We start from the raw sequence: 24,139 nt of genomic DNA on the forward strand, positions 1-24,139 counted from the left end.
TAATAGCAAGTTTTACTGTATCAGCACTAATTTAATTACAAAATACTAAAGAGCATACAAAATATCACAGGGCATAAAAGATATTTTTCTTAGAAAATGGTGTTTCTTTTTCTGTCAGCTCTTTAGGGATAGTCACGGGAAACAGAAAGCCTCTTTAGAAGAGGTTTTAGATAGAAGTGTCTTTTTCTGTAGAAGTCCAAAGGTAAATGAGAGATGTTCCCAGCCTAAAGACATTAACATATACTTAAAACCTGATGCACAAAGCTAAATGAATGGGGAAAAGAAGACAGGGAAAATACAAATAATAGGCATTTAAGCAACCGAAATATATGCACAGCTTTGAATGTACATAGTTGAAATAAACCCACTCCAAACCCTCTATAATACATATAAGCAAATTCATAGCAAAATGTAGGAAGTCATCGCACCTTCTCATTGGCCCCTCTTATTTGATTGTTTTCCATGCACAAAACTATCCACAAACAGTGAGATTTGAAAGACAGTCTTACTGGGCTACTTTAGAATGAGCTGTTCCATTCAGAAGTGGCGGCTTGGAAGAAAGCACAGAGAAGCTGGCGCACAGCTATTTTTGAACAATCTGATAATATAAGTGTTTATAGTAGTTCTGGCTTCTTGAGAAGCAAACTGTCCCTAATTAGGATGAAGATTTTACTTAGTCACTTTAAGTCACTTATATCAATGTCTCTTCTCAATGTCTAGATAAATTTGAAGATAACTTACGATGCAAATACTTTTGGAGACCAAAAGGAGTAGAACTGTCATTTGGTATTCAGCACTATGCTGGAAAGGTAAGGTTATGTGATTTTTATTTAGTTCAAATAACAGTGGTATGGTCATTATTTGTTTTATCCAAAGTTTCTGCTTTATGATTTTTTTCTCATTTTAAGAGACAAAATGATAAAGTTTACAGAAACCTAGAATCTATGATAAAACTTTCATGTGCAGCAGTCCATTTTAGAACGTATCCTTAGGGTTCTTTCACAAATTGTGTAGACAGTAGCCACCTTTTATTCTGAAAGAAATCTGGCACCAGAAACACCATTACTACAATCATTTCAAAGGAGCAACCCTCTGGAGCCAGAACAGGCTATGCGATTGTTAACATCATGTGAATGCCACAGTAGTTCTGTGTGTGAGTGTATATGGATAAAATGCAATGTAAAACAGCATCTGTAATAGAACATAAAATCCTATAGAGAGCATTGGAAAGACTGGAGCTAGCTAGCACAGCTGTTTTCTTGTACTCTGTAGCACCTAACTTGTTTTGTTCTCAGCAGTTCACATATTATTTTATACGGGGAATAACAGTCCAGTTGTTTCACATAACATGAGCTTTGCTTGTGATTTCAGGTCCAAATCTTTGTTTATAAACAAAATCAAAATGAAATAGCCATGTTTTATATAGTCATCAATGAAGTCTCATCTCTAGCTCATTGTAAGACTCCAAAATTTTATGGTATGTTCTAGTAAAATTTGTCCAGCTTTCTGGCCTGTTAAGAATAACTGTAAAATTTCACACAGGTTTAGTAAATCCTTTGTACCCAAATAGCCAAGTCATAAAAACACTACTGGCCATTTCTCTATTGCAGGAGAATGTTCAGTTTCTGTGTAAACTAATGGACTCCAGTGGAATTAGGCTAGAGAGCAATATTGCTAGTGATAATAAAACAGGTCTAAAAAATTACTGCAATTTAAAAAAAAAAAAAAGTTAAGCAAAATTAACTGATTCTTATATGAATACAAATAGGCAGGCATTAATTTCTAATAACAACAATTAAAATAATTGAAATAAGTGAACGTTTTCTTTTCCCACTATCATTTTCAAAGCAGTGAGAAGCCTATTTTAATGTACTTAGATGTGCAACTTACTCCTGTTCCTCCAACAGGTCTAGTTATAGATCACAAGTTTGGTGCAGACAACAAATAGATGATGACCACCTGAGAACCATTTCTTATTTCACACGTAAACTGTCAACTTAAGCTTTAATGAGGCATCTCTGTTACATTGCACAATGCATTCCATAGTGTGATGTGACAAAGCATAATACAACATGATTTAAGCCATTTAACCCAATTTGATGTGCAGTGACATGCTATGAATATAGGTGCTGTTTATAGCTAGTTCACACTCTGAAGACACTGCTGTAGCTGTACCCTTTTAAGTCCTTTGCAGATAATGCATTGGCTTGTCAGAGCCAAACTAACTGGTCTGCTTGGTCATCTTGACTGTTCACATTTTAAAGAACACAGTATTTTTTGGGTAACCCTTTTTGGCAACTTTTCTGATTCTGTTTCCCATGCTAGGTATTATATGATGCCTGTGCATTCCTTGAGAAGAACAGAGACACTCTTCCTGCTGACATAGTGGTGGTGTTGCGAACTTCAGAGAACAAACTTCTTCAGCAGCTGTTCTCTAGCCCGTTAACAAAAACAGGTATTTTCTGCACAGCTTTGCTAATATTGCAGCCTCTTCAGCTACATACTCCTCTAAAACTCTAATTGTTTCTGGACAAATTTTTAAATTCTTTTTCAGCTCTGCTGTTTAAAGTTTCCTAGATATCTAAAATGTTATGATCACATTTTTTTAAAATATGTGGACATGAATTGTTCTACAAATCCCAGGCAGCAAGATTAATCCCTCACTCCAGAGAAAGGGAGATGATCTGACATGTAGGGCAAGAAGTCATTCTCAGAGCAGGGTGAGAATATTGGAGTTTCTTGGTTCTTAGTCCTTTACCAAGATCAGTTCTCAGTTGATAGATTCTTGCGTACTGTGTCTTACAGTTCATAAATCATGGAGTTATTATCTATCTATTTAGACGCATTGATGCAATACATAAAGTTTCTTACAAATTATAAAAAACACATACTAATCTGCTAGAATTAATTAATTCAGTTGATTTAAAGCTTGTTGATACTGACTTACATGAAAGTGCACAGATCTATAGCTAAATAAAACAGCAAGATGAAGTTTGAATACTCCATGGATAGATGTCAGAATACTAGTAACCTATACAAATGATAGTTCTGCAGTATACATGCAAACAAGCCAACAAATGTACACATCTCTCAATACTTTCTACATTGTTAAAGTATCTTTTTCATAATGTGTAAGAAAAAGATGTAATACTGAGGAATAATCTAAATACAATGGATTGTATTAGACTGCAAAATTCTTGTGATCTGATATGACATATGCAAATGAGGTTGTTGCATTTTTAGGTGGAAATAAGTGTACATCCATTAGGTAGTGCTGTGTAGGCTTATTGTACAAGGGCTGTAGTTGCAACTGTGTGCCTGTGCAGCAGTTCTGTCTGGGATTTCTGGACCCTCAGTAACCCAGTCATAGCCTCTGGTGATGCCTTTAACCTCTCTTGAGATTTCTATGTAGAAAAGGAACATCTGGAGAAAAACGTATATTGGAGCCTTCTTTGCACATGTAAAACTGATAGCAAAATATCTGCTTATATTCTACATAGGGTAGATTCCTGTTACAATGTCTCTGTTCTTTTCCTGTAATTAAAAGGCTCTGGATTACCCTCCTTCAAATTATGCTTTTAGAGGTCCCTGAGAGGTGAGGATCCAATGAGGAATCTGCTTCTCCTTTCAGCTATGACAAGCTTAGATGGAGGGTTATATAGTTTAAGATGGAGTAGGATTGGTTTGTGCCCAAGTGGGGAACAAAGAATCTTTGTGTCTACTTCTGACATTTGAGTCCATGTTAAACTGGTAAAAGAGATTATTTTACTCATGCTGGATGGATCAAGCAAAGCAAAAAAGAAAGCTCACATCTGGTCAAATGTGCCTCCACACCCCTCTCTACTACCCTTTTTATACCTTGGAGCTATTGTCAGAATGAAACAGATTAGGTGCTTTGTCCCAGTTATCAGTCCCAGTTATTGTAAATATTACACTTCTGATTTTATTGCTATTTTTAAATGAGAATGCTGATGCTTTCATGCAAATTCATCTTCCTCTGGCTTTTTAGAGATGTTTTCAGTGGCAGCAGCACTGAACTTGGGTATTTTGCCCAAGATGCATAAAAGGTTCAGTAAGAAGATACTTCTCATTGCAGTAATGTATAGTAACCATGTTGGTGTATTTCCACTTTTTTGTTTTGTCTCTTACATTCCTTCCTTGTTTCCTATTTACATGAATTGTGTGCTTTCTGCCTCCTGTTATAGAGCATTCACCTTTCTATGAAAAGCACATGGCAAGTTGAGTGTTGTCTGTATTTCTGTCAAGTTGGTACAGGACATCCTGTTAAAAAAAATTATTGTGCATATGCTCCTGTGCATGGTGTTATAAGAATAGCTTAAAACCCTTATGTCATTTTTATTTTTTAAAAGTCTTTGTGATTTTGCTCTATTTTTTCCAGCTGTCTAGTATAATTGGCACTCACATCCTGTGTTGGGGCCTCTGTGTTCTAAAATCAGATTGTTGCCAGGTTTAGTTTTGGCAGCTTGCAAGATAAATGAAAGGTTTGGCTGAGAACAGAAGGTATCGCTGGCAAAGCTGCTTCATCTCTGCTCAGTGAAGAAAGATAACGCTATTCTCTTAACTTTCTACAAAGAGGCTTTTGTAAACAGAAGAATAGAGACTGTGTAAATGTCCCATCATACTCTGTCCTTGCCTCTTAGCCCTCTTCCCTCCACTCAACATGTGCTTCATTCCTAAAGCAAACCAGAAAAAATAGAGATTAAGGTTCATAATCTTGATACAATTTTCTCCAGCTTTTTGTAGATTACTGACTGATGCGAAAGTTAGTAATTTACATGGAAGCCATATTCATCTTTCCAGGTAACTCTGACTTGAAATGAGCCTTCTGACAGTATCTCTGGTGTTTTGTTTGAAGATGAGTGACAGCACATTCTCACATATGTTTGCAACTAGCTCTGGAATTTGCAGCGTAGGTGGTTTTTGCCAAGCAGCAATCTCCAGTATGTGTAATAGTCACTAGGTGGTGCTATCCCAGAAGCAAGAGGGAATTTGAGGCTGGTAACATGGGCCTGACAGTTACTGAAAATGTAGTTCTTAAATACCAGTAAGAACAAAAAGATGCCTTTCCCACCCTGAGAAGATCCTCTGTTTGAAGTATATTTATATAACCAGCATGTCTTCTGCTGTCAAAAACTGAGCAGCAGCAAGAAAATAAATATTAAAAAGACTAAATTCTTTTACTAATTTAAGATCATGTTAATCCTTGTAATTTATCAAATATACTTATCCCCTCTTAACAAATGCTTCTATTTCACAGTAGCAGACTGTGTAGTTTAAAGGGCCAGAAACTAACAGTAAAACGTTAAATATACATTTATAATAGTAATTTATGGTTAAGAGAGTGCACAATTACTGATTTGAGACACCGGAACTTAAACATTACGGCACTAATTTTGTAGTGTGGTGAGCATGTTTTGTCATCTTTCAGTGGAAACTTAGGCACGTTCAGCACGTTTTGGAATCTGTTTGCACTTTCTAGGGACCTTTAACCTCAAAACTGAACAAACGTATTCTGGTTTAACCTACCAGTTCTCCCAGTTGCTTCCATGTTTGTCACTTTTTTCTACAGACACAGCTTCTTGTGCTGAGAACTCTGTATATTCTGAAATTAAGACAGAATTTACTCCAAATACAAGAAAGAAGTAGAGCATATAAAAAAAAAAAACGTTGCCACTAGTCCAGTTGAATATGTGTGTTCACATTCAGATATAATGCATTCCTGTTTGTCTTTAGTTTTAGTTTATCACTGTTGCAGCTAAAGCATCAGAGAGGAAAGGAATCATGTGATCTAGAAAATAGAGTCTCCTTGTAAGAGAAGAGGGCTTTAATTGGGAAAATTAAGGAGAGCCTTGGTACATTCACTAGTGGTATCAGTGAGGAGTCAGGCCATTTGACTCGCTGTCCTGATATTCAAGAATTCTTGCAGCATCACCTTTAAGTGGTGGTACCATCGGCTGCTTGGGCAAAGCATGAGTGGTGCTTTTTGAGACTGCAGCTCCCTCTCCACTTTTCCTCTCTCTTACCTTATGTTCCCCAGCTGACCAGATCATGCTGGCGAGACAGGGAGGTGTGCCAGAGGGGCTTCATCTTCTCAGAAAAGCTGCAGCACAACATGATTCTCTACTCTTGAAACACAATCTCTGCAGACTTTTTCCCCTTCTCTGACTCACAGACCTTTAGGGCTTTTGTTAGGGTTGCTCTGCTCTGCCTTAGGTCCTTGCTGGAGAGAGGGGGGAGAGTTGCCACCTGGAGGGAGGGAAGGGGAAATCCTCCAGCCTTCCCAGTACCAGAGTAGAGATGCTGGGAAACTTCCCTGTCCTAGCTCTGAGGATCTGTAAGGGCTGGGCTTGGCTGCGTAGAATAAATACAGAACTGAGTACCATTACCACTACAGCAATGTCATGTCTAACAATTTTGGTAGCATTGAATATTGCTCAGACATTCAGAGTGATATAGTATCAATATATCATCCATTGCTAATAAACGCTCCTTGTTCATGGTGTGTAGATATTTGAGCATAATCTGTCAAAGAGAACTGGGATGAAAGTTTTCACAACCTTCACTGAAGAGTTAGGATAGTGATGTTTTAACAAGGGAATTTTTTTGTCCAAAATAGGAGGAAAATTTTTCAAAAACAAATTAATTATAATTAGCCTGCCTAAAGGTCATTTCCCCTTCTCAGTATTGATTTTTTTAGTCTGTGGTCTTTGTGCCTTTGAGTCTCCAGCCCTGCTTACAGCCCTCAGACAAAAAGTAATTATAAACAACGTTATGTCTCATATTAAAAAAACAAAATTTAAAAAAAAACAAAACCCAAAACCTAAAAGACCATGTGCTGAGAGAGAATGTGGAAAAAAATGTTTCAAGCTTTCTTTATGCACACTAAAGAACACAAGAACTAGGGCCTTTTGCAAAATCTCTTTCAAGAACTGCTTTTCAGCACTCCTTGGTGACAAGAGTACTATCTCAATATTAATTTGTCTGTAACTTTGATAGCAGCGGTTCCTCATGAAGAGTCATAAACTGAGGGAAACAAATGAATTTTCTTGCATTTCAGTCCCATGAACAGATACGACTGGGCATAGAGTGAAATCTTGGCCAGTTGAAATCGCAGATGCTTTGTCATTGTTTTCAGTGGAATCATGATTTGACGTGTCATGTTTGTCACTGTGCACTCCTATTGAGTACAAGCCCTTCCTCTAGCAATAAGTAGTGGCAGGTCTCTTGGCTTGGTGTGTGTCATACTTATGCACTGAAATATAGCATGTTTCCATTTGGGCTTAGTGGCTTTTTTTCTCCTAATTCCACACATCACAATAGAGCAAAAGACTCAAATACATCTTAATTTTACTAATTTATACTACAATAAAATCATTTTATAATTATACTTTTGTGTTAGTATTTTCACCTCTAAGAGATAACTGCAGGCACTCTAAGTCAAATGAATCGGAAACAAAGCCATTGTAATTATAATCTCTCTACTTAAAGATGAATCAGAATTTATATTTTGTAAGAATTTGGGTCAAGTTAATGGAAGCTATATATTTTCACTCAGGACACAGAGGCTTTCCTACTTCTAACTGGTCCATATGTTAAAAGCATATAAAAGTTAATCGTTTTTGCTTTGCTGCCAGTGTGTTGTGTGCAAAGAGAGGCTTTAAACCACAGCTGTGCAACGTAACAATTGTGACCTTTACTGGGTTGCAGATGTGGGACATCAGTAAACTAAATTAAATGTAGCTTAACTGAGTTTGAGAGGTAGAGTGTTGGATTACTTTTTATTTAGTCTTTCAGTTGAGCATTTTACAGTTCAGTGTTTCTTTTTCTTCAAATCCTAAGGTTTTGTGTCATAGGAAAAATGCAGTACGCAGATACTCATAAGGCTTGCTAACAGTAGAATCCAAAACATGCCCTAAAATAGCACTAAAAATGGAACTCATCTAGAAACAGAACCATCTATCAGATCAAAGTTAAGGTCTCAGTCCTGCTAAAGCTCTATATAAGACATAACAATTATTTACTGTTGAGAATAACTTCCTATAAATAAAGAGTGTCAATGAATCTCCGGAATTGCGCATGGCACTAAGCACAACAGCTGAGAAGGGTCAAGTTAGATTTATCATGTTTATGTTTGGTAAAGGGTGTTGCCCAAGCAGAAGTCTACTGTTTTTAATATGAGACTTCACAGATTACATTGTACTGAAAATGGGAAAAGGGCATAGATTTTTCTTTTTTTCCTCCAAGTGCTTGCAAACTGAACCCTAAAAAAAGTACAAGTGGGCAAGTTTAAGAACAGATCTTCATGAGCTTACTTATTTGATTCATAATAGGCCATTCTCTGTAGAACAAATCTTGAGAATAATTTTTCTTTACCGTTCTCTCAGAAGAGAGGAGATATGTTTTCAATTTTCATGTTTCTAGCCTAACTTCTCAATTCTATAATTAACATTATCTCACAGTAGTAACAATAATTAATCTTAACACTTCATCGTATACTAATTAAATTCAAAATGTGTTGATATTGAGGAAGCAAAAGATGTATTACACAGAAGATGTTACTGTTTTTAATATTAACTAGTAGACTGTGGGATCTCACTGTGCAGCATATACAGAATTTAAATAGAGAAATATTCAGAGAACTTTATACAGTAGTTGTTTTAATGAGTAGTTTACTAGGCAGTTTCTACAGGCAGTATGTGCTGTAAGGTCAAACTGTGTCAAAGATGCTCAGTACATCATTGGAAGCATTCAGTAGCTCTCAAGATCACATCCTAGAAGAGCAATTATTTTTAAATTTGCAAATGAGTTTGTAGGGCAGATAAATTTGTTGAATATTCAGATGACCTTGCTGGTTTGAATATCCATAATGTTTTTTGGTGTGTCCTTTACAAAGAATGTGCTTATATTTCCCACTCTTTCAAAATAATTGAATTAGGGGTTAATGTATCGAAGAGGTTAATGTAGTTGGTGGAAAACAAACCTCTGTGCTGGATTTTGTGTATTTGTTTCAGAGTATTTCATACCCTGTGTGTGCTGTCTCGCTATGATTTTGTACTTTTATCCATTTTCTTTACAGTTTGTTGTAGGGTGTAAGAATAAAGGTCAGTACTTTACTAAACCAGCATTATCTTTTTACTTATTATTTGACTTTGTCTTACTTATTCCAACCTGACTTGGCTTGGCATAGAAGAGCTTATAACTGAACTGCCTGGACAGCAGGTCAGAGTGTCTGTCAAAGATAGAAAATGCATTTGTGGGTGTTTGTATGAATGAGTATTTGTTTCATTAAGTGTGGAGGTACAAATATAAATGAGAATAATATTTTGTCTTACCACAAAAATAACTCATTTTGTGCTATCTGTCATAATATATGAAAGTGCTGAGATCCGGAGGAGCAAATGTTCAGCTGAGAAGCCTTTGAGACTTGATTAAATTGGTAGTCAACATCATTAATGCCTAGATTTCAAAAATGGGGAGGCCTGGGACTTTCATAAAGTTCTGTCACCATGTTTCATCCTAAATTAAGACTTTTAAAGACAGCTCTTCTCTTGAAGCGTCAAAACCTGGTTTTGACACCGTTTTTATCCTGTCTAGCTTAGGGTCTCAACCACTGAGAAGACTGATAGTCATAGTGAGGTCAGAGAAAATGTTCCTCCATTTTATTCCATGTGCTTTCAGTGACATCTTTATAACTGAATTTTTACCACTGAATTTATTGGGAATCTTCACTGGCTTTAGTAGGATTCTGATCAGACTGTGTATGTATGGAGCAGCTTCAGCAGCAGGTCCTAAGTGATGGAATATATACCATAAAATGTTCTATACATTGCATGGAAAGGCAGCATACTCTAGAAATACAAACAGTGGGCTGGAAATCACAGTTCTTGACTTCTCCTGGGTTTCCTGTTTATTCAGTGTTCTTGTAGAAAATTATTTTGGCCTCAGGTTAAACTGAGTACTGTGAAGCTTAATTAGTGTTTAAGGACAGTTCTGAGATCGTCAGAGACAAGATGCTGAGGTGTGAGCTACCAGAATCCTTGCTGTTGGTTCATTTTGGTGAGGGAGCGGAGCATAGGTAAAATACTGAGATAACTATCATGTTCTTATTAATCAAACTTTTATTTTTCTAGATAAAGCATGTATGATTTGGGGGGGGGGAAATCTTACATAACATGGAAGAGAAAGGATGTCAATTACATGAAACACTGAGGGAGACCAGAGCTGAATCAGCATGTGTGGTAATCATATTTTCAACCTGTACATGTTTTTGGAAGTATTCTTCCACATACCTCTGGAAGAAGAAATAAACTTGTTGTCTGTCCTGAATAGAGGTAATTAGAATAAGGCAGCTTTGGCTAATGCTGAAAACTGAGAATTCCTCAACAATGAAGTCTTCACAGAAAATACACCTCTGTAGTTTTCTTCTAATCTCAGTTCCAGATGTGGTACAGGAACCAGGGCAATCTGCTGGGGCAACAGAAAACCTTGTGTTGATGGTGAGGTACTTTGCCAGCTACACAAACTGCAGCATTCTGTACTGTCTGCTGTGCCCTGGAGATTTCAAGGTTTGTTGTCCTGAGTTGATTACATCCAACAGCATCAAATGGTACACTACCAAAGATGTGCACAGAAGTTGCTAAGGACCATATCTGAAAGAAACGGCCTGTGTCTTCTGACGATGTATAAATCATAAAAAGCTGTGCCACTTTGTTCTGTAATGCAGCAACTGGGATACTGACCAGATCAGGCTGTGGCCAGCCTGTCAGTCAGTCTTCAGCCAGTTAGCCAGGTCTCCAGCTAGTCAGACTACAGGCCTGACTAAAGAAAATGCTGGGCATCAAGCAGTAGAAAACTCCAGCATTGTTTACACTATAACTTCTTTATAACTTCACTATAACTTTCCAAACAATTTTTTTCTTTTTTTTTCATTTTTGGCTAGATGCAGCTTCAGATAGCTTTCAGCTGTACTTAGCGTGCCACTCCTGTCATTAGTCCTGTGTTTGGACAGAGGTGCCCAACCTATGCCCACCTGGCTGTGGCCAGATAAAGAGTTTGTCCAGCAGGCAATCTGCTCCCCCTCTGCCACCCTCTTTTCCAGAATCACGTGGCCCTCCCTTGTCCTGTGCCTGGGAACCTGTCTATCATGTGATCAGGCTATAGCATACGTGCTTTGCCTGCTGTCTGTAAGTTTGATCATGTCGTGGGACTACAATGTTCTGAGAATCACATAAGGTTTGCTTGTGTATCCTATGATCACGTGTGCCTGTGATATTTCAGGAAATGTCTGCATTTCAGTGAACACACTCCCTATCGAGTAGATGGCTACATGTCTGATTCAATTTAGCTGGAAAATTGGGCATGTTGCTTGAAATAGCCATTAATACTCAAGGCTGTGTTTTAAAAATATCTTGGGCACTACCACTAACTAATTATATACCATAATCTGTTCTTTGTTACTAGGTAAGGGTAAAAGTTAAGACCTTACTTGCTGAGATCATACATTTACCTATCTTGGAATACAGTAGGCAGTTTGACCTTCATTTAATCTCAGCTGCTGTCAGTGTCTTCCCTGGCCTTCTACAAGTCTACTAGCCTACTGTGTTAAAACAATATTTAAACATAGCAGCAATGATGCTTACAAGCAAAGTTTTATTTGTTGCTGTAAACATCATGCTGTGTGTTTACTAGTGTGTGCCTTACTAATGTGGGAAGTGACCACTGAAGTGTCTGTGACATATGCAGTAGAAAGCATAGCAGCACTGAATTTACACTCAGGTTCTCCAATCCCAGTCTAGCAATGTAAAGCTTTTAAGTATCTGTAAATATGATCTGTGTCTACTTCATGCTAATAAGACTAAAGAAACCTTTAGTCTAATTGAGAATCAGGATCAGAATTTGTCAGTTCACTATGGCATGGATTTTTCATTTCAAATAATCTGGGACAAAAAGTGCATCTTTTTGCTCCTGAAGCAATTACTCATTATTAGGTTATTCCCAGGTGGGCCTCACTATTGCTAAATTTTCATGGTTATCAGATTCTGTTTTGTAATATGGATCTGGTTTTGGAAATACTACTTCTCATTTTTTATTTACTTATTCTGAATAGGAAGTGAAGTGATTTTCTTTTCAGAATAAGCAGCAGTGGAAGTGTGTCTGTATTGATAGTTGTATTCTACAGACAGTATTTTTGTAACTATATTCTTGTGTAAAATGTGTAGTATATGAGAAAATTGGATTCTTACCTTTTATTCCACAAGATTAGCTTAAATTACTTCAGTGACTGAAAAGAATAGAGTTTGATAGTCAGTGACCAGATTCAAATTAGTACCCAATAAAAAAAGTACATGTATTCATTTATAGGCGAGCTGAGAAAAGCTTAGTCTTACAGTAGCAGAAGATGAAAATGCATTATGGAGATAAGCACTCGACTTCCTTAGGCTAGATAAAATGTACTGAAAGGAAAGACAGAGAAGAATCTGTGTATGTCAAAGACATTGTCTGACTCTGTACCTCTTCTGGAGTGCAAGTGCTTAGCTGTGATTAGAAGTAGTGTCAATGAAATATGAATGCATTGTAGCATTTCTGACCATATTATACTGTATCTACATGGTGTTTCAAGTAACCCCTCTTTATCTGAACCAGAAGCATGAAAGAAATTAATAAAATATATGAGGATAAGGAAAGAATACTGTGCCCTCTATATAATGGTAATATCCCTGGTACAGCTTGTACAGTAAGGTGACATTGTCATTAGGCTCTTTCTCTAAGTGATTTGCACTTCACAAACTAAACGTTGTATCAAAGCTTAATGTAATTCTTACCTGGAATGCTCTTACTTTGGGAGGAGTGATCTATTGCAGACATAACCAAAATGAGGTTATAAATACAGTGCTAATATTACTAATATTTGCTTGATACTACTTATAGAACCCATCACCTAAGAATAATGAAGCACTGACAAACCGTAAGCAACAGAACATCCAGCCAGAGAGTGTACTTTTCCTAATTAGTATGGAAAGTCAACGGCTGGACAAATCATTAATTCAGCCAGATCACACAGTGAGTAAGTGCCAGGGATGCAAGTGAGAAGCCAGGAATGCTGACTAGTCCTTTCTGAAATCTAGAGAGCACTTCCGAAGTCCAACCTGAAAAAAGAAAACCCATTTCTTCTTTCTGTGCTGTGTAAATACTTGAAATACTTTCAAAACTTATCCTGCTTGGCTTTGCATAGTAGAAGAGGTACGGTGCTTTGACAGTATGGTCTTTTTCACCTAGCTGACATGAGGCATCAGTGAGGAATATGTTTGCAGAGATGTGAGATCTCTTGTACAGCTTCAAGACAAAAGGAGTTTTGCTGAGCATTGGCACAGTGAGCTTAGCCAGTGAGTGCATAGATTTTTGTGCTGCTACTTCTCTTTCTGTTGGAAGCTCTCAGGGCATTTCACAAACTTTAATGACTGAAACTTCTCAAAGCATTAATGACATTCCTAACTTTATTGAACAGAGGGGAAAAAAGAGAAACATTGGGCCTGACTGACTCCCCCACTGACACAAATGAATCCCAGAGACCTTAGTCTCTCATCCGGCAGGCACATAGGTAGGAGCCTTAATTTTTCAGATGAGCAGTCCTGTTGAACTGAAAAGGAAATGCATGTGAATAAAATTAAATATGTACATGTTTAAAAGATAAATCCTAATTTTAACCATTAACTTCTCTCCCCTCCCTCATGAATGCCTTTTCAAAAAAAAACTAAGATAATTTTGAGAGGGTTTTAAATGACTTAAATGGTCCATTTTATGGAGTTGGATTTAATACAGGTAGTATTTTATTTAAGTCTACATGGATGTCACTTTTATTTTCTCTAAAGTGTTGACCATATAATAGGTGTGAAGCTAAACTTCTGAAAGGCACAGTGCAGTCTTTTAACCTTTAACCAGTTTAACCTTTCAAAGAACCCATGGCAGTTTTAACTGGCTATGTTATTATCTAAAAACGTTTGTTCTTCAAATATTGATGTTCTTCATGAAGTGGAATAACATTTAATTATTTTTGGTGTGTAAATAAATGACCTTGTAAATGAAAATGGAATGCAGGGACAGGTACCAAATGTTTACTCACTATAAACACCATGCTGACTCTGGGTGAAACATTTCTTATTATGTAGACTAATTTTCAAACCACATTTGTTCTGTTTATTAGTTTTAATGGCTTAGACATGTTAAAGATAGGTAGTTATTTTCCTGAACATGAACTACTTGAGATGACTAATTCACAAACTTTTATTAAAGCATCATTTTGTGTTTGATCTGGAAAAGAAAATCCTAATAACATTTTTTTCTATGGATTTCATCTGATGCTGCAATTCAGTAGTTAGTAATTACATAGGAATTCACTTGACACATGAAATAAGCACTGATAAGAATCCATTCCTATAAGGAGGAACTAATGAACAAAATCACGATACGTAAAGCTTTTCTTTTTTTAAGTAGGAACTGACCACTTTTGGGTTTTTTTTGGTTTATGAGGTCATTAAAGATTTTTGATGAATAACAAGATTTATTTATTTGCTTGGTTTGCCAGATCAGAAATGTTAATTTTAGTTTTGGTTTTGCGTGAGGAACTAAGGGAGAGCTCAGGGATATTAATTATGAACCCTAGAAACCTGCCAGCAGTGAGTGTGGTGAACGTTGAGCAACTGTCTTATTATTCTAAATTTTATTTGTTTATTAGAGTTTTGTAACTTGTTATAAAATGCAACAAAATTTTAGTCATTTTAAACAATCTAATTCAAACTTGTTTCTTCCCGCAACTCCCCTCTTTTATCCCATGTTGTGTCATCAGTTCTCCAGTGCAAGGCTTTCAAGCCTTAGACTTGCTAATCTGAAGCCTAGCCAAAAACAACCTTTCCAGGTTGTCTACTTTAGCCAAAAAAAGCACAAAAGAGTAATTTCTAACATACAAAAATGTCAAAATTACAGCTAAGAGAAAAATAAATTCACCAACTACTTGCTCATTGAAGTCCTCATTTTAACCTTAGAGATACATGTATATACCATATGTACTCTGTGTGTGTGTATATATATATATACACAAGATTTTCAAAACAGAGTTGCAGTTCTCATCAACCTACACAGTATAGCCTAAAGCAGTTTCCAAAAACGTGGACATACCTTGTGTTCTGCACTGTGATTTAGACTGTCAGGTAACATACACTGTTAGATCTGGAAATGACGTGCCAGTTTTGCAGCATTGTGTCAATCCCAATGCCAGCAGCTTAAAAGATAAATACTTTTTAAAATGAATACAGAAAGTTTGAATCGCTCCAAAGAATTTCATTGCTGTGTTTGAGTGCTGGCCCCCAGACTGTTTTCAGGGGATTGGTATTTTTCTTGTTCGGAGGAAAGTGAGAGCAAAAGTTCCTTTCAGTGTTATGTGGGCACTGGGTTTGCTCTGCTCCCTTATGGAATAATTACTAACAATAAGTGTTCTTGGTTTTCACTTTTCCCATCCTGCCTCCTTACCAGTTATGTAATATATAGTTTAGCATAGCTCTGAAGACTGTTTAGAGGTACTGGCTTTCTGTAAAGCAAACAGCTAAACACTGGAGTTGATGCAAACAGGGCACTTAGCATCTGAAAGAAGTGTTAACACTTTATTTACATTTAAATTAAAGTGGACACTTATTTATGTGTTCTGGTTCTGAAAGGTGTGTGGTACATCTGCAGAGGCCTATTGTTTATTCATGCTGTAAATCCTTTGAAATGTGTTAAAATGCTTCCCACTCATTATAAAAATCCTGCCACCCATGGATTAGGGCTTTGATGTCACCAATCCTGCTTCAAAGGGTTCTTTCAATGCTATTAATCACAGTTTAGCCTCTGAAGATATAGCCAGAGAAAACATTTGGACATCTTGTGCTAGACTTGCTAAAACTTTGAAATATACAGAGTGTCTTGCATATGCACAGTCCCGTATCACTTCCTCTCTCATCTCTGAGCCTTTATTTTGAAAAGCTATTTTGTGATGACTTTGGCTTTCTACAAGTACAGAGGAAGAAGTTTAGGACACGTCATACTGTACATTTAAAAAAAAGGCATTCGTCTTTCAGTTGACACCACAGTATGTTTTTGCCTGAGGAACTGAGTCAGTCTTTAAAAACCCCAAGGGACAATAAGATTGGGGATTAAGCAGGCCTATATGTCAAAAGGTCAAAAAAGATACCGTCTTATCATTTTCTCATCTCTTTCATTAGTTTGTGAGCTTAAGATGCTGTCTAAACACTTCAGGATCCACATGATTTCATAGAAACAAGATTGTTTCTGCTGTCTTTTTCTCTTTTAAATCTCTCAATGAGTCACAGAGAAATTGATTACTAGTGATTGAGCTGTATGCTTTTGTGCTGTCGTTGTTTTCATCAGCTCAGTAGCTAAGGTCAGTGACATACCACCTTATCACTGACTTTTTCCTCCCTTTTAAATCAACACTGCACTCTGTCATGCCCGTGCTGAATGCTCTGCAGGCACAATTGGTAACGAGCAGGGTGTGGAAGAAGTGTGGTGATGTCTGCTATTTTTAGTACTATTGTACAAACAGATTTTCCACCATACAAATTTTTCCCTGCTAAGCTTCTTGAACAGTTTTTGCAGTATGTATTTCTTTCTTTTTGAACAGGTAACTTGGCACAAGCAAGAGCCAGAGTGACAGCAGCATCTAGGTCTTTGCCTCCACAGCTTAGTTCTGGGCGTATCAAGGTTAGTAGTGTTCCCTTTGAAGACAGGCAATTGTTCATAAAATATTACAGTGAGACTATGGACACGATGCTTAGCTGATGTAGGTATTAGTGAAGTTCTTACCAAATGAGAGTCTGCCTTAATATCAGAAAACATGCACCTCAGCTGGGAGCACTGTTTCCAGTTTTAGTGAGGACCCTGTTGTAGAATCCAGTGAAGAATCAATTTACTACTGATTAATCTCTAGACTTTTGGAGTGAAATCTCAGTTACATTGATATTGATAGCAATATTCCTCTTTATTTCAATGGGGTCAAGGTTTTCCTCTGGCAATTTTGGCCTAGGAAGAGATTCAATTAGATAAAATTTGAATAGTGTATTTAACAGTATGAAAGGCAAAATAAAAAAAATTATCTGTTCCTTTTTTATTCAACTTGCAAGTGAAAAAAACAGGGGACATTTGTGACTGATAGATGACCAGAAAGGAAAGACTTTGTAAAACCACTATTCTTTAAAAAGAAGAACTGTAGAATTTAAACGCTGCTGAATTTTGCCATAAAAGTATGTGGCATAATTGCAGAAGGATGGGATCATTTTATGGGAGTTAAGAGGATGTGTTGCCAACCGAGTACACTTAATTTGTGAGGAAAACTCTTGTGCCTCAAGCTGATAGCATGTACACCCCCTCCCTGCTTCCGAAGTAGTACTGTTAGAGTTAGCTTAGTTAAGAGTTTGAGGGGGTTTTTTGCCTCCAAAACAAACAATAATAATTTTTAAAAACAAATGTGCTAACAGCAACTGTTCAAAAGTCTACAGAATTTTATGTTCGGGGTTTTCTATTTCTTTTTATTCTCTTCTGTTATTAGGAGCTCATGCTCAAATGTTGATACAGTAAGGCATGTTACCCAGAGATCTATATCCTTCACTGTACCTGGAAATACAGATGTGGATTTCGGAGATTTATTTCCTCTCTGGTATAAACACTTTCAGTGCTGAAGAACAGATAATGGCCTTTCCAATTTTCTTGTATTATACACACGTTGTCTTCCACATCCAGCTATATTCAGCATAAACTTTCTAAGCATGCATTTTATTGATAGAGTGGGAACAGAATAAAGCAGTTCTCTTTTAGAGCTTTAATAAACACAGTCAGTTAGTAGTGTTTAAATGGTTTTTACTCACCCTTCAAATTTTTAAAGAAGGAGCTAAAAGACGTGCATAAGTGCAGCACTATTCAGAAAATGTTAATTGAAATTGGTTTTAGCTGAAAATTCTTTCTTATTCATAAAAATTCTAATTAAAACAACTTCAGGAAAAAGATTTTAAATTACTATTTTACAATTTCTTAAAAAAAAAAAAAAAAGCCCAAAAGTAATAATTTTGTTTGGAAGTTTGGAAATTTTCATTTATTATTCAATTGATGAGCTTGTTTGCTTAACATATTTTTTTTGGTTTTACAGTATTTCATACCATGCCAGCAGCAGGTGTGGTCAATATGTGAAAGTAATAATTTTCAGTGACTTCATAAAGTGACATGATGTCATAAATCATTCTTTTAATATTGTTTCAAAACCATTATAAGCAATTTTTTTTAGTGACGGAACAGTTTGTGTTTTGTAGGTCAAGCTGTTTTCCATTTCAGTTATAATTGTATAAATGTATATTGTACGTCACTACTAGTGTCATGTAAAAATGTGACTTAACAGTTGAAATATTCTTCATTTTAGTTTAAAAAGAGTAGCTAGTGATTTAAAAGACAAGATTCATTACATTCTTACTATGTTCTATTATTTTCTATCAAGCCAGTTGTGATAAAGCCTATTGCCTGCTGTACATGTGATTATTGCCTGCATGGCTTTATAGACACACAATGTTATAAATTAACCAGAGACACAATTTCTAAAAATTCTTACAGGAAAATCTCCCTAGCTTCAGGGTCTATCAGAATTTTTCTAATGGAAACTTCAAATATTTCTTATTAAAAAGATTTGGAAATTGATCCTGGTCCTTACAGATTTCACAGATCTGAATTTATAACTCCATCCATAGAAAAAGGAATCTCATGATACTGGTTTTACCCTGATTTTCTGAGAAACTGTATTACACCTCCTCTGTGAGTTGTTTCTGACCATCTGTCTTTCTGTGTGTTCACTCCCTTCCCCAAAAAAAAAACCAAACCAAAACAAAACCCTTTTGAACCCAGCAGGCTATAGTAAACCATATTTGACAGAGTGACAGTCTCAAAGATCATAAGATTCTACAGGTTTGGTGAAAATAAGCAGCTGTGAAAAGGAGATGCTTACAGTATCCTACTGACCAAAAGGCAGAGCATAAGCTCACCCTTTATTGGCCAGCAGATATTCCAGATACGACTGAGAGATTGTGAGTGCTGAACCTCCAACAACAATACCACTGAGAGTCTCTGCTTTTCTAGACAGAGAAGAATCCAATTTAGAAGCTCAAATTCATGGGCATTTGAGCTTCAGTGCAGTCCTCAAACTATTTGCTTTTGCTCTTGATTTGGTGTTCTTTATGATTAAATTGTCTGTCTTTTAACATTAAATGTTACCAGTTATTCTGAACTTACTGTCAATATGCACTGGTATGGCTTTTGTCTTCTGCCTGACCTTTACTGGAGGTATAGATATCAATTCTCAAAGCAGTTGTCTTGCCAAGATAGTTTTGAAACATTCCCATATCCTTCCCCGTGGACATGCCTGCTGTTCTGATTAGGTCATTGATGTTTACTTTGTCAGGTGACCTCTTAAGATGTTTGATGTTATCTGTGCTGATAAGGCATTTTTCCTAGGATATATTACAGAGTTTTCTGTTAACATCCTTAAAACTGAACTCAAACTGCATCTTTTTTTTTATTTCATGTGTTAGTTTGAGATGTGTACAAATGCATGTACACCACTCTGGGCTAGAACATCACAGATTACAAAAACATACTGAAATTTTTATGGTCACCCTTATGGAAATCTGTCTCTCTTTGCACCATCTGTATTCTGAATCTTGTCTTTGCAAGTTTTCTTTTGATTTCTTTCCCAACACAAAATCCATTTTCTTGATCTATTACTACTTAGTGCTTCATTTCCTTTATATTTTGCATGCAGTCTCCTAAATATCTCCTGAAGGTAAGAGACAGAGTTACTTTATTGAGAACTGTAATCTTTCAGCAATTACTTTTAGTGTTCAGAAGAGTGGTCTTAAGTCAGTGAGTGTTGGAAATGATCGTATGGAGCAAAGTCCAGGAAGTGTAGCACAGGTGCTGACAACAGCATTATCTGGTTTATACAAATGCCACCTGGTCAGAGCAGATGGTAAACTGCCACAAAGCAAGTGAATGCTAAAATGTTGTTAATGCTCCATGCAAACAGGAAGCTGGTTGATTTTCTTTAATTTTGTTGAGCTGTAATACAGCAACACAATCTGCTTGTGATTGGTAACCATGTTTATACTCATTCATAAATTCTGGTTTCATTTTGATAAGAACAGCTGTACTGACAATATAACTAAAATATACAAGGAGCAATATGTTTGCTGTCCATGTATATTCTCTAAAAATAACTATTCTGAAATGCTGCAAAAGCAGTATTTGAAGCCATGGCAGTTCAGCAGAGTAAGATTGCTGAAATTCTTGGCATCAGAATGGCAACGTAAAGTACTTAATAGTAACCACAACAGCAGAAAGGAAAAGACTTAGACATTCTGAGATTACCTACTTTGTTTGCCACTTGTTATCCAACAACATTTTTTCCATACGTGAGCAAAATGAGGCAGCTCAATTTACTTCCTGGTCATTACAAAAACGATAACTCTTCTTATATAGAAAATAAGACCTGATGAAGTTCATGGTAGTGGCAATAAGAGGAATGCTTTTTAGAAATCAGTTCATAAGGTATTGCATCTTGACAGCTGCTTCATTGACTGAGTATTATACTATCATAACAAAAGTGTGAAATCATTTGGAACACTTACAGCTCTCTCTGAAATCAGTGCATGTCCTGCATCTGTTAGAAGCTGTCCTTCCTACCTCTGATAAACTACTCTGAAGTACTCACACCTGCAGGAATGACCATAACAAAAACTGAACCCAGCTTTCATGGGTGAAGTGGGGTGGGTCTGCAGTGTTTCTGGAACAGCTCTAACATCTGAGTTTTGTCTTCCAGGTTGACACGATGGAGGTTATGCGACACCCTGAGGAAACAACTAACATGAAGCGGCAAACTATGGCTTCCTATTTTAGGGTACAAAAATTAAATTGTATACAAACATTTTGGTGATAAGGACAATAGGTATATCTAAAATATTTGTGGGATTGTGAGATCAAAGAGAATAATAAGAGAATTTTTTTATTCTGTTGTGAGGCCTTTGTAGACTCATAAATTTTCTTTTGCTCCTTTTCTTTTTATTTCCTCATACTTGTACTTCTATGATTTCGCCAAGTACATTGATAAAAGAATCTAGAGTCTAGACTATTTCCATCTAAAATGCTGGAGGTCTAGAACAGGCCTCTTTCTGAACAGAAAACTGATTTTGTGCAAATAAAATAGCTGTCATTACTAAAGCCTTCATATTTTTTCACAAGCTCAGGCACACCTACTTTTAAAGATTAAGATTTGTCATTTGTGCTAATAAGTAAAAACAATCCATCTTTTGGAAGTATTGTTAAAAATCATATGGATTTCCATTTTATCAGTAGTAATCCTGTCTGGGGTAGTGTATATTCTGCATGTGTGCTTAAATCAAACAGTAAGGAAAAGGCATTGAGAATGTTCGAACTGGAAGGTTAGGAGTCAGGAAACCCACATGCCAATCCAAGGCTGTTGGTTAATGTTTTTTTTCTTGCAGTCATTGCAGAGTGGAAAAGTTTTGAGCAGTTGGTCCTTGGGCTGCACTTGTTGTACCATGCAGAATGGGGAAGTTCACAGTGCTGTGCTAGCCAGTGTGGGTCAAAGCTTCATGCTGTGGAGGAATACCTGTTTTCTTTGTCGTGCAAAATAGTGTAAGGAAAGGTATAGAGGGATACTGAGATGTTGCTGCAGTGTGGAGAGTACAAGGACACACATTCAGACTCATCTAGTAATACAAGTGTGGATTTAGAGTGCTCTTGCAAAGAACTATGCAGATGTCAGCTGAGTAGGAACTGTCAAAAAAAAAAAAAAAGTGGAGTTGGGGAGTGAGTGTGAAAGTACACCATAATATGGATGCAGCCTACAGCAAAGTGACCACAGTCAGCTTGGAATTGTATGTGATTTTGAGATTGAGTGTATTTGCAACAAATACTTATCATACAGTGGGTTAATGGTGAGGATGGAGCAGAAGTATCAGTATTCAAGAGGAGTCATTGGAAAAGCAGATATATATGGTCTGATCACACTTTTTTCATTTTAGTGTAAAATGCAATGGAACAAATTGTTTTCCATGTCCAGGGTGGATAGGAAAAGAAGTAATGGGTCTATGTTTCAGCAGGAAGATTTAGGTTAGATGTTAAGTACGTTATGAAGTCATGATAATGTAGCACTTCAGTAGATTGTCCAGGGAGATTGTGCAGTCTATGTCCTTAGTGATTCTGAAAAATGAATTAAACAGAGATGTGCCTGAAATGGTACAGATACATCTAGTGCTCTCTTTGGGCAGGGGACTGAGCTGATGAGTTCTTGCAACCCTTTCCCCATGACTTTCTGTGAATTTCCATGATTGCTTGTTTCACAGTAAGGCTTGTTCTTCTGTTGGGGATATTTGATTGGTCAAATGTGCCTACAGTAGAATTATAGTTAGGACATTTTTCAATTAATTTTTTTTTTTATATGGGCGTTCTTCAACTACAGAGATGTGGTATAAGGAGAGACGAAGAGAAAGGTGTAAGAAGTAAGAAATAAGAACTAGAATAATAATATGTTTTTTACACTTGAAAACTTTTAATAGGTTCTGGGTTTTAGCCAAAAGCTTAAAAATTAATAAAACGTCAATGCAGATTAACATTACAGATTAAAATATAATCAAGCTTTACATACTGTTTACAAATACATATCTCCTGCTTAAGCAGTTGCATTGCAGGTTTTTTTCAAGTGTGTGCATCTTTTTTATTTTCCTCACTAGTATTCTCTCATGGATCTTTTATCCAAAATGGTTATTGGACAGCCTCACTTCATCCGCTGCATTAAACCTAACGATGATCGAGAAGCACTGACGTTTTCTCATGAGAGAGTTTTACTGCAGCTACGATACACTGGAATTCTGGAAACTGTCAAAATACGTCAAAAAGGGTATTCTCATCGCATCCTCTTTGAAGAGTTTGTGAAAAGGTAAGACTTCTATAACATGGCTGTTGTTTTAAAACTCCATTCAATAAAATACATTCTATGTTTAAGTACAGAAAGTTCTACAAACATTGGTTCATACGTGTATGATCTGATTCTGTAATGAGAGTGGTGACTATCAGAGATAAAGACTACAAGAGATATCTGAGCTCTAATGGAGAAAAGTCTATGTGAGACCAGCAGTGAGCACTTAGTATTCAGTAGCAAGCCTGTCCCCATGGTTCCCTCAGTAGAGGCAACAAGTGGAAATTATGCATCATGCTCAGATAATACAAGGATTTGGAAGGTCAGTGGCCTTCAGCCATCATATGAAGAATGTGCACATGCTTAAGAATGAACTGATATAAAAGCTTTAGATTTAGAAATAGTCCTCGTAATAGCTACATGGCTTCATAGTCATTTATCTCAGATATATCCTGAATTATAACCAGATCTCTGTTCACCTGAACCCTTGTCATGGCTACTCTTACTGGCATTAATACTATTCTCAATCTCAAAAAGTTATAAATGTGATTCAGGAAATGCTATTGTCTTTATGATGATAATATGTTTATATGATCATTATGGTTAAAATATGTTTTAGTGTAGTATTTACTGTTTTCCAGTCTGTAGGACTGATAATTCAATAATGGAGCAGAAGCGGTACCATTAAGCAATCAACTACTCAACAGTAGGAACAAGCAGTGAATGGCTAAATCAAGTATTTAGTGATATTTTCTGAACTCGAGGTTGTTCATCTAGACAATATAGAGTTAATGAATCCACTGAAAGCAAGTCATTCATATGATGCTAGAGGGAAGGAGCTGATTATGTTTTTGAGAAAGAAGAGACAAACAGTTTCACAGGCCTTTCTAAAACGCAGAGATCACGTAAATTTACGTGTGTAAATCAGTCATTTGGGCTTGGAAATCTGTGGTCCTTGCATTGAGAGATGTTGAATGGTAAACCATAGCTTAATCAATTCATTCTGAAAAATTATGAAATTTTCTGCTTTATACTATATTAGTATGCCAATTGAATATGTAATAGGAAAACACTAGAGATATATATCCCAGGAAGGAT

General features: G+C 36.5%; 1 protein-coding gene across 1 annotated transcript in view; it reads left to right on the plus strand.

Moving 5' to 3' along the window:
- The window catches only part of MYO3B (myosin IIIB), a 191,736-nt gene that overhangs the window by 89,568 nt on the left and 78,029 nt on the right, over positions 1-24,139 (plus strand). The window contains exons 21-26 of the mRNA XM_072874911.1: positions 721-809; positions 2,326-2,455; positions 16,694-16,773; positions 19,868-19,888; positions 20,924-21,001; positions 22,857-23,062. Of these exons, the coding sequence (XP_072731012.1) occupies positions 721-809; positions 2,326-2,455; positions 16,694-16,773; positions 19,868-19,888; positions 20,924-21,001; positions 22,857-23,062 (604 nt within the window). The remainder of the gene's footprint in view (positions 1-720; positions 810-2,325; positions 2,456-16,693; positions 16,774-19,867; positions 19,889-20,923; positions 21,002-22,856; positions 23,063-24,139) is intronic.

The sequence above is a fragment of the Ciconia boyciana genome, chromosome 10 (genome assembly GCF_034638445.1).
Source record: "Ciconia boyciana chromosome 10, ASM3463844v1, whole genome shotgun sequence".
Lineage (NCBI taxonomy): Eukaryota > Metazoa > Chordata > Aves > Ciconiiformes > Ciconiidae > Ciconia > Ciconia boyciana.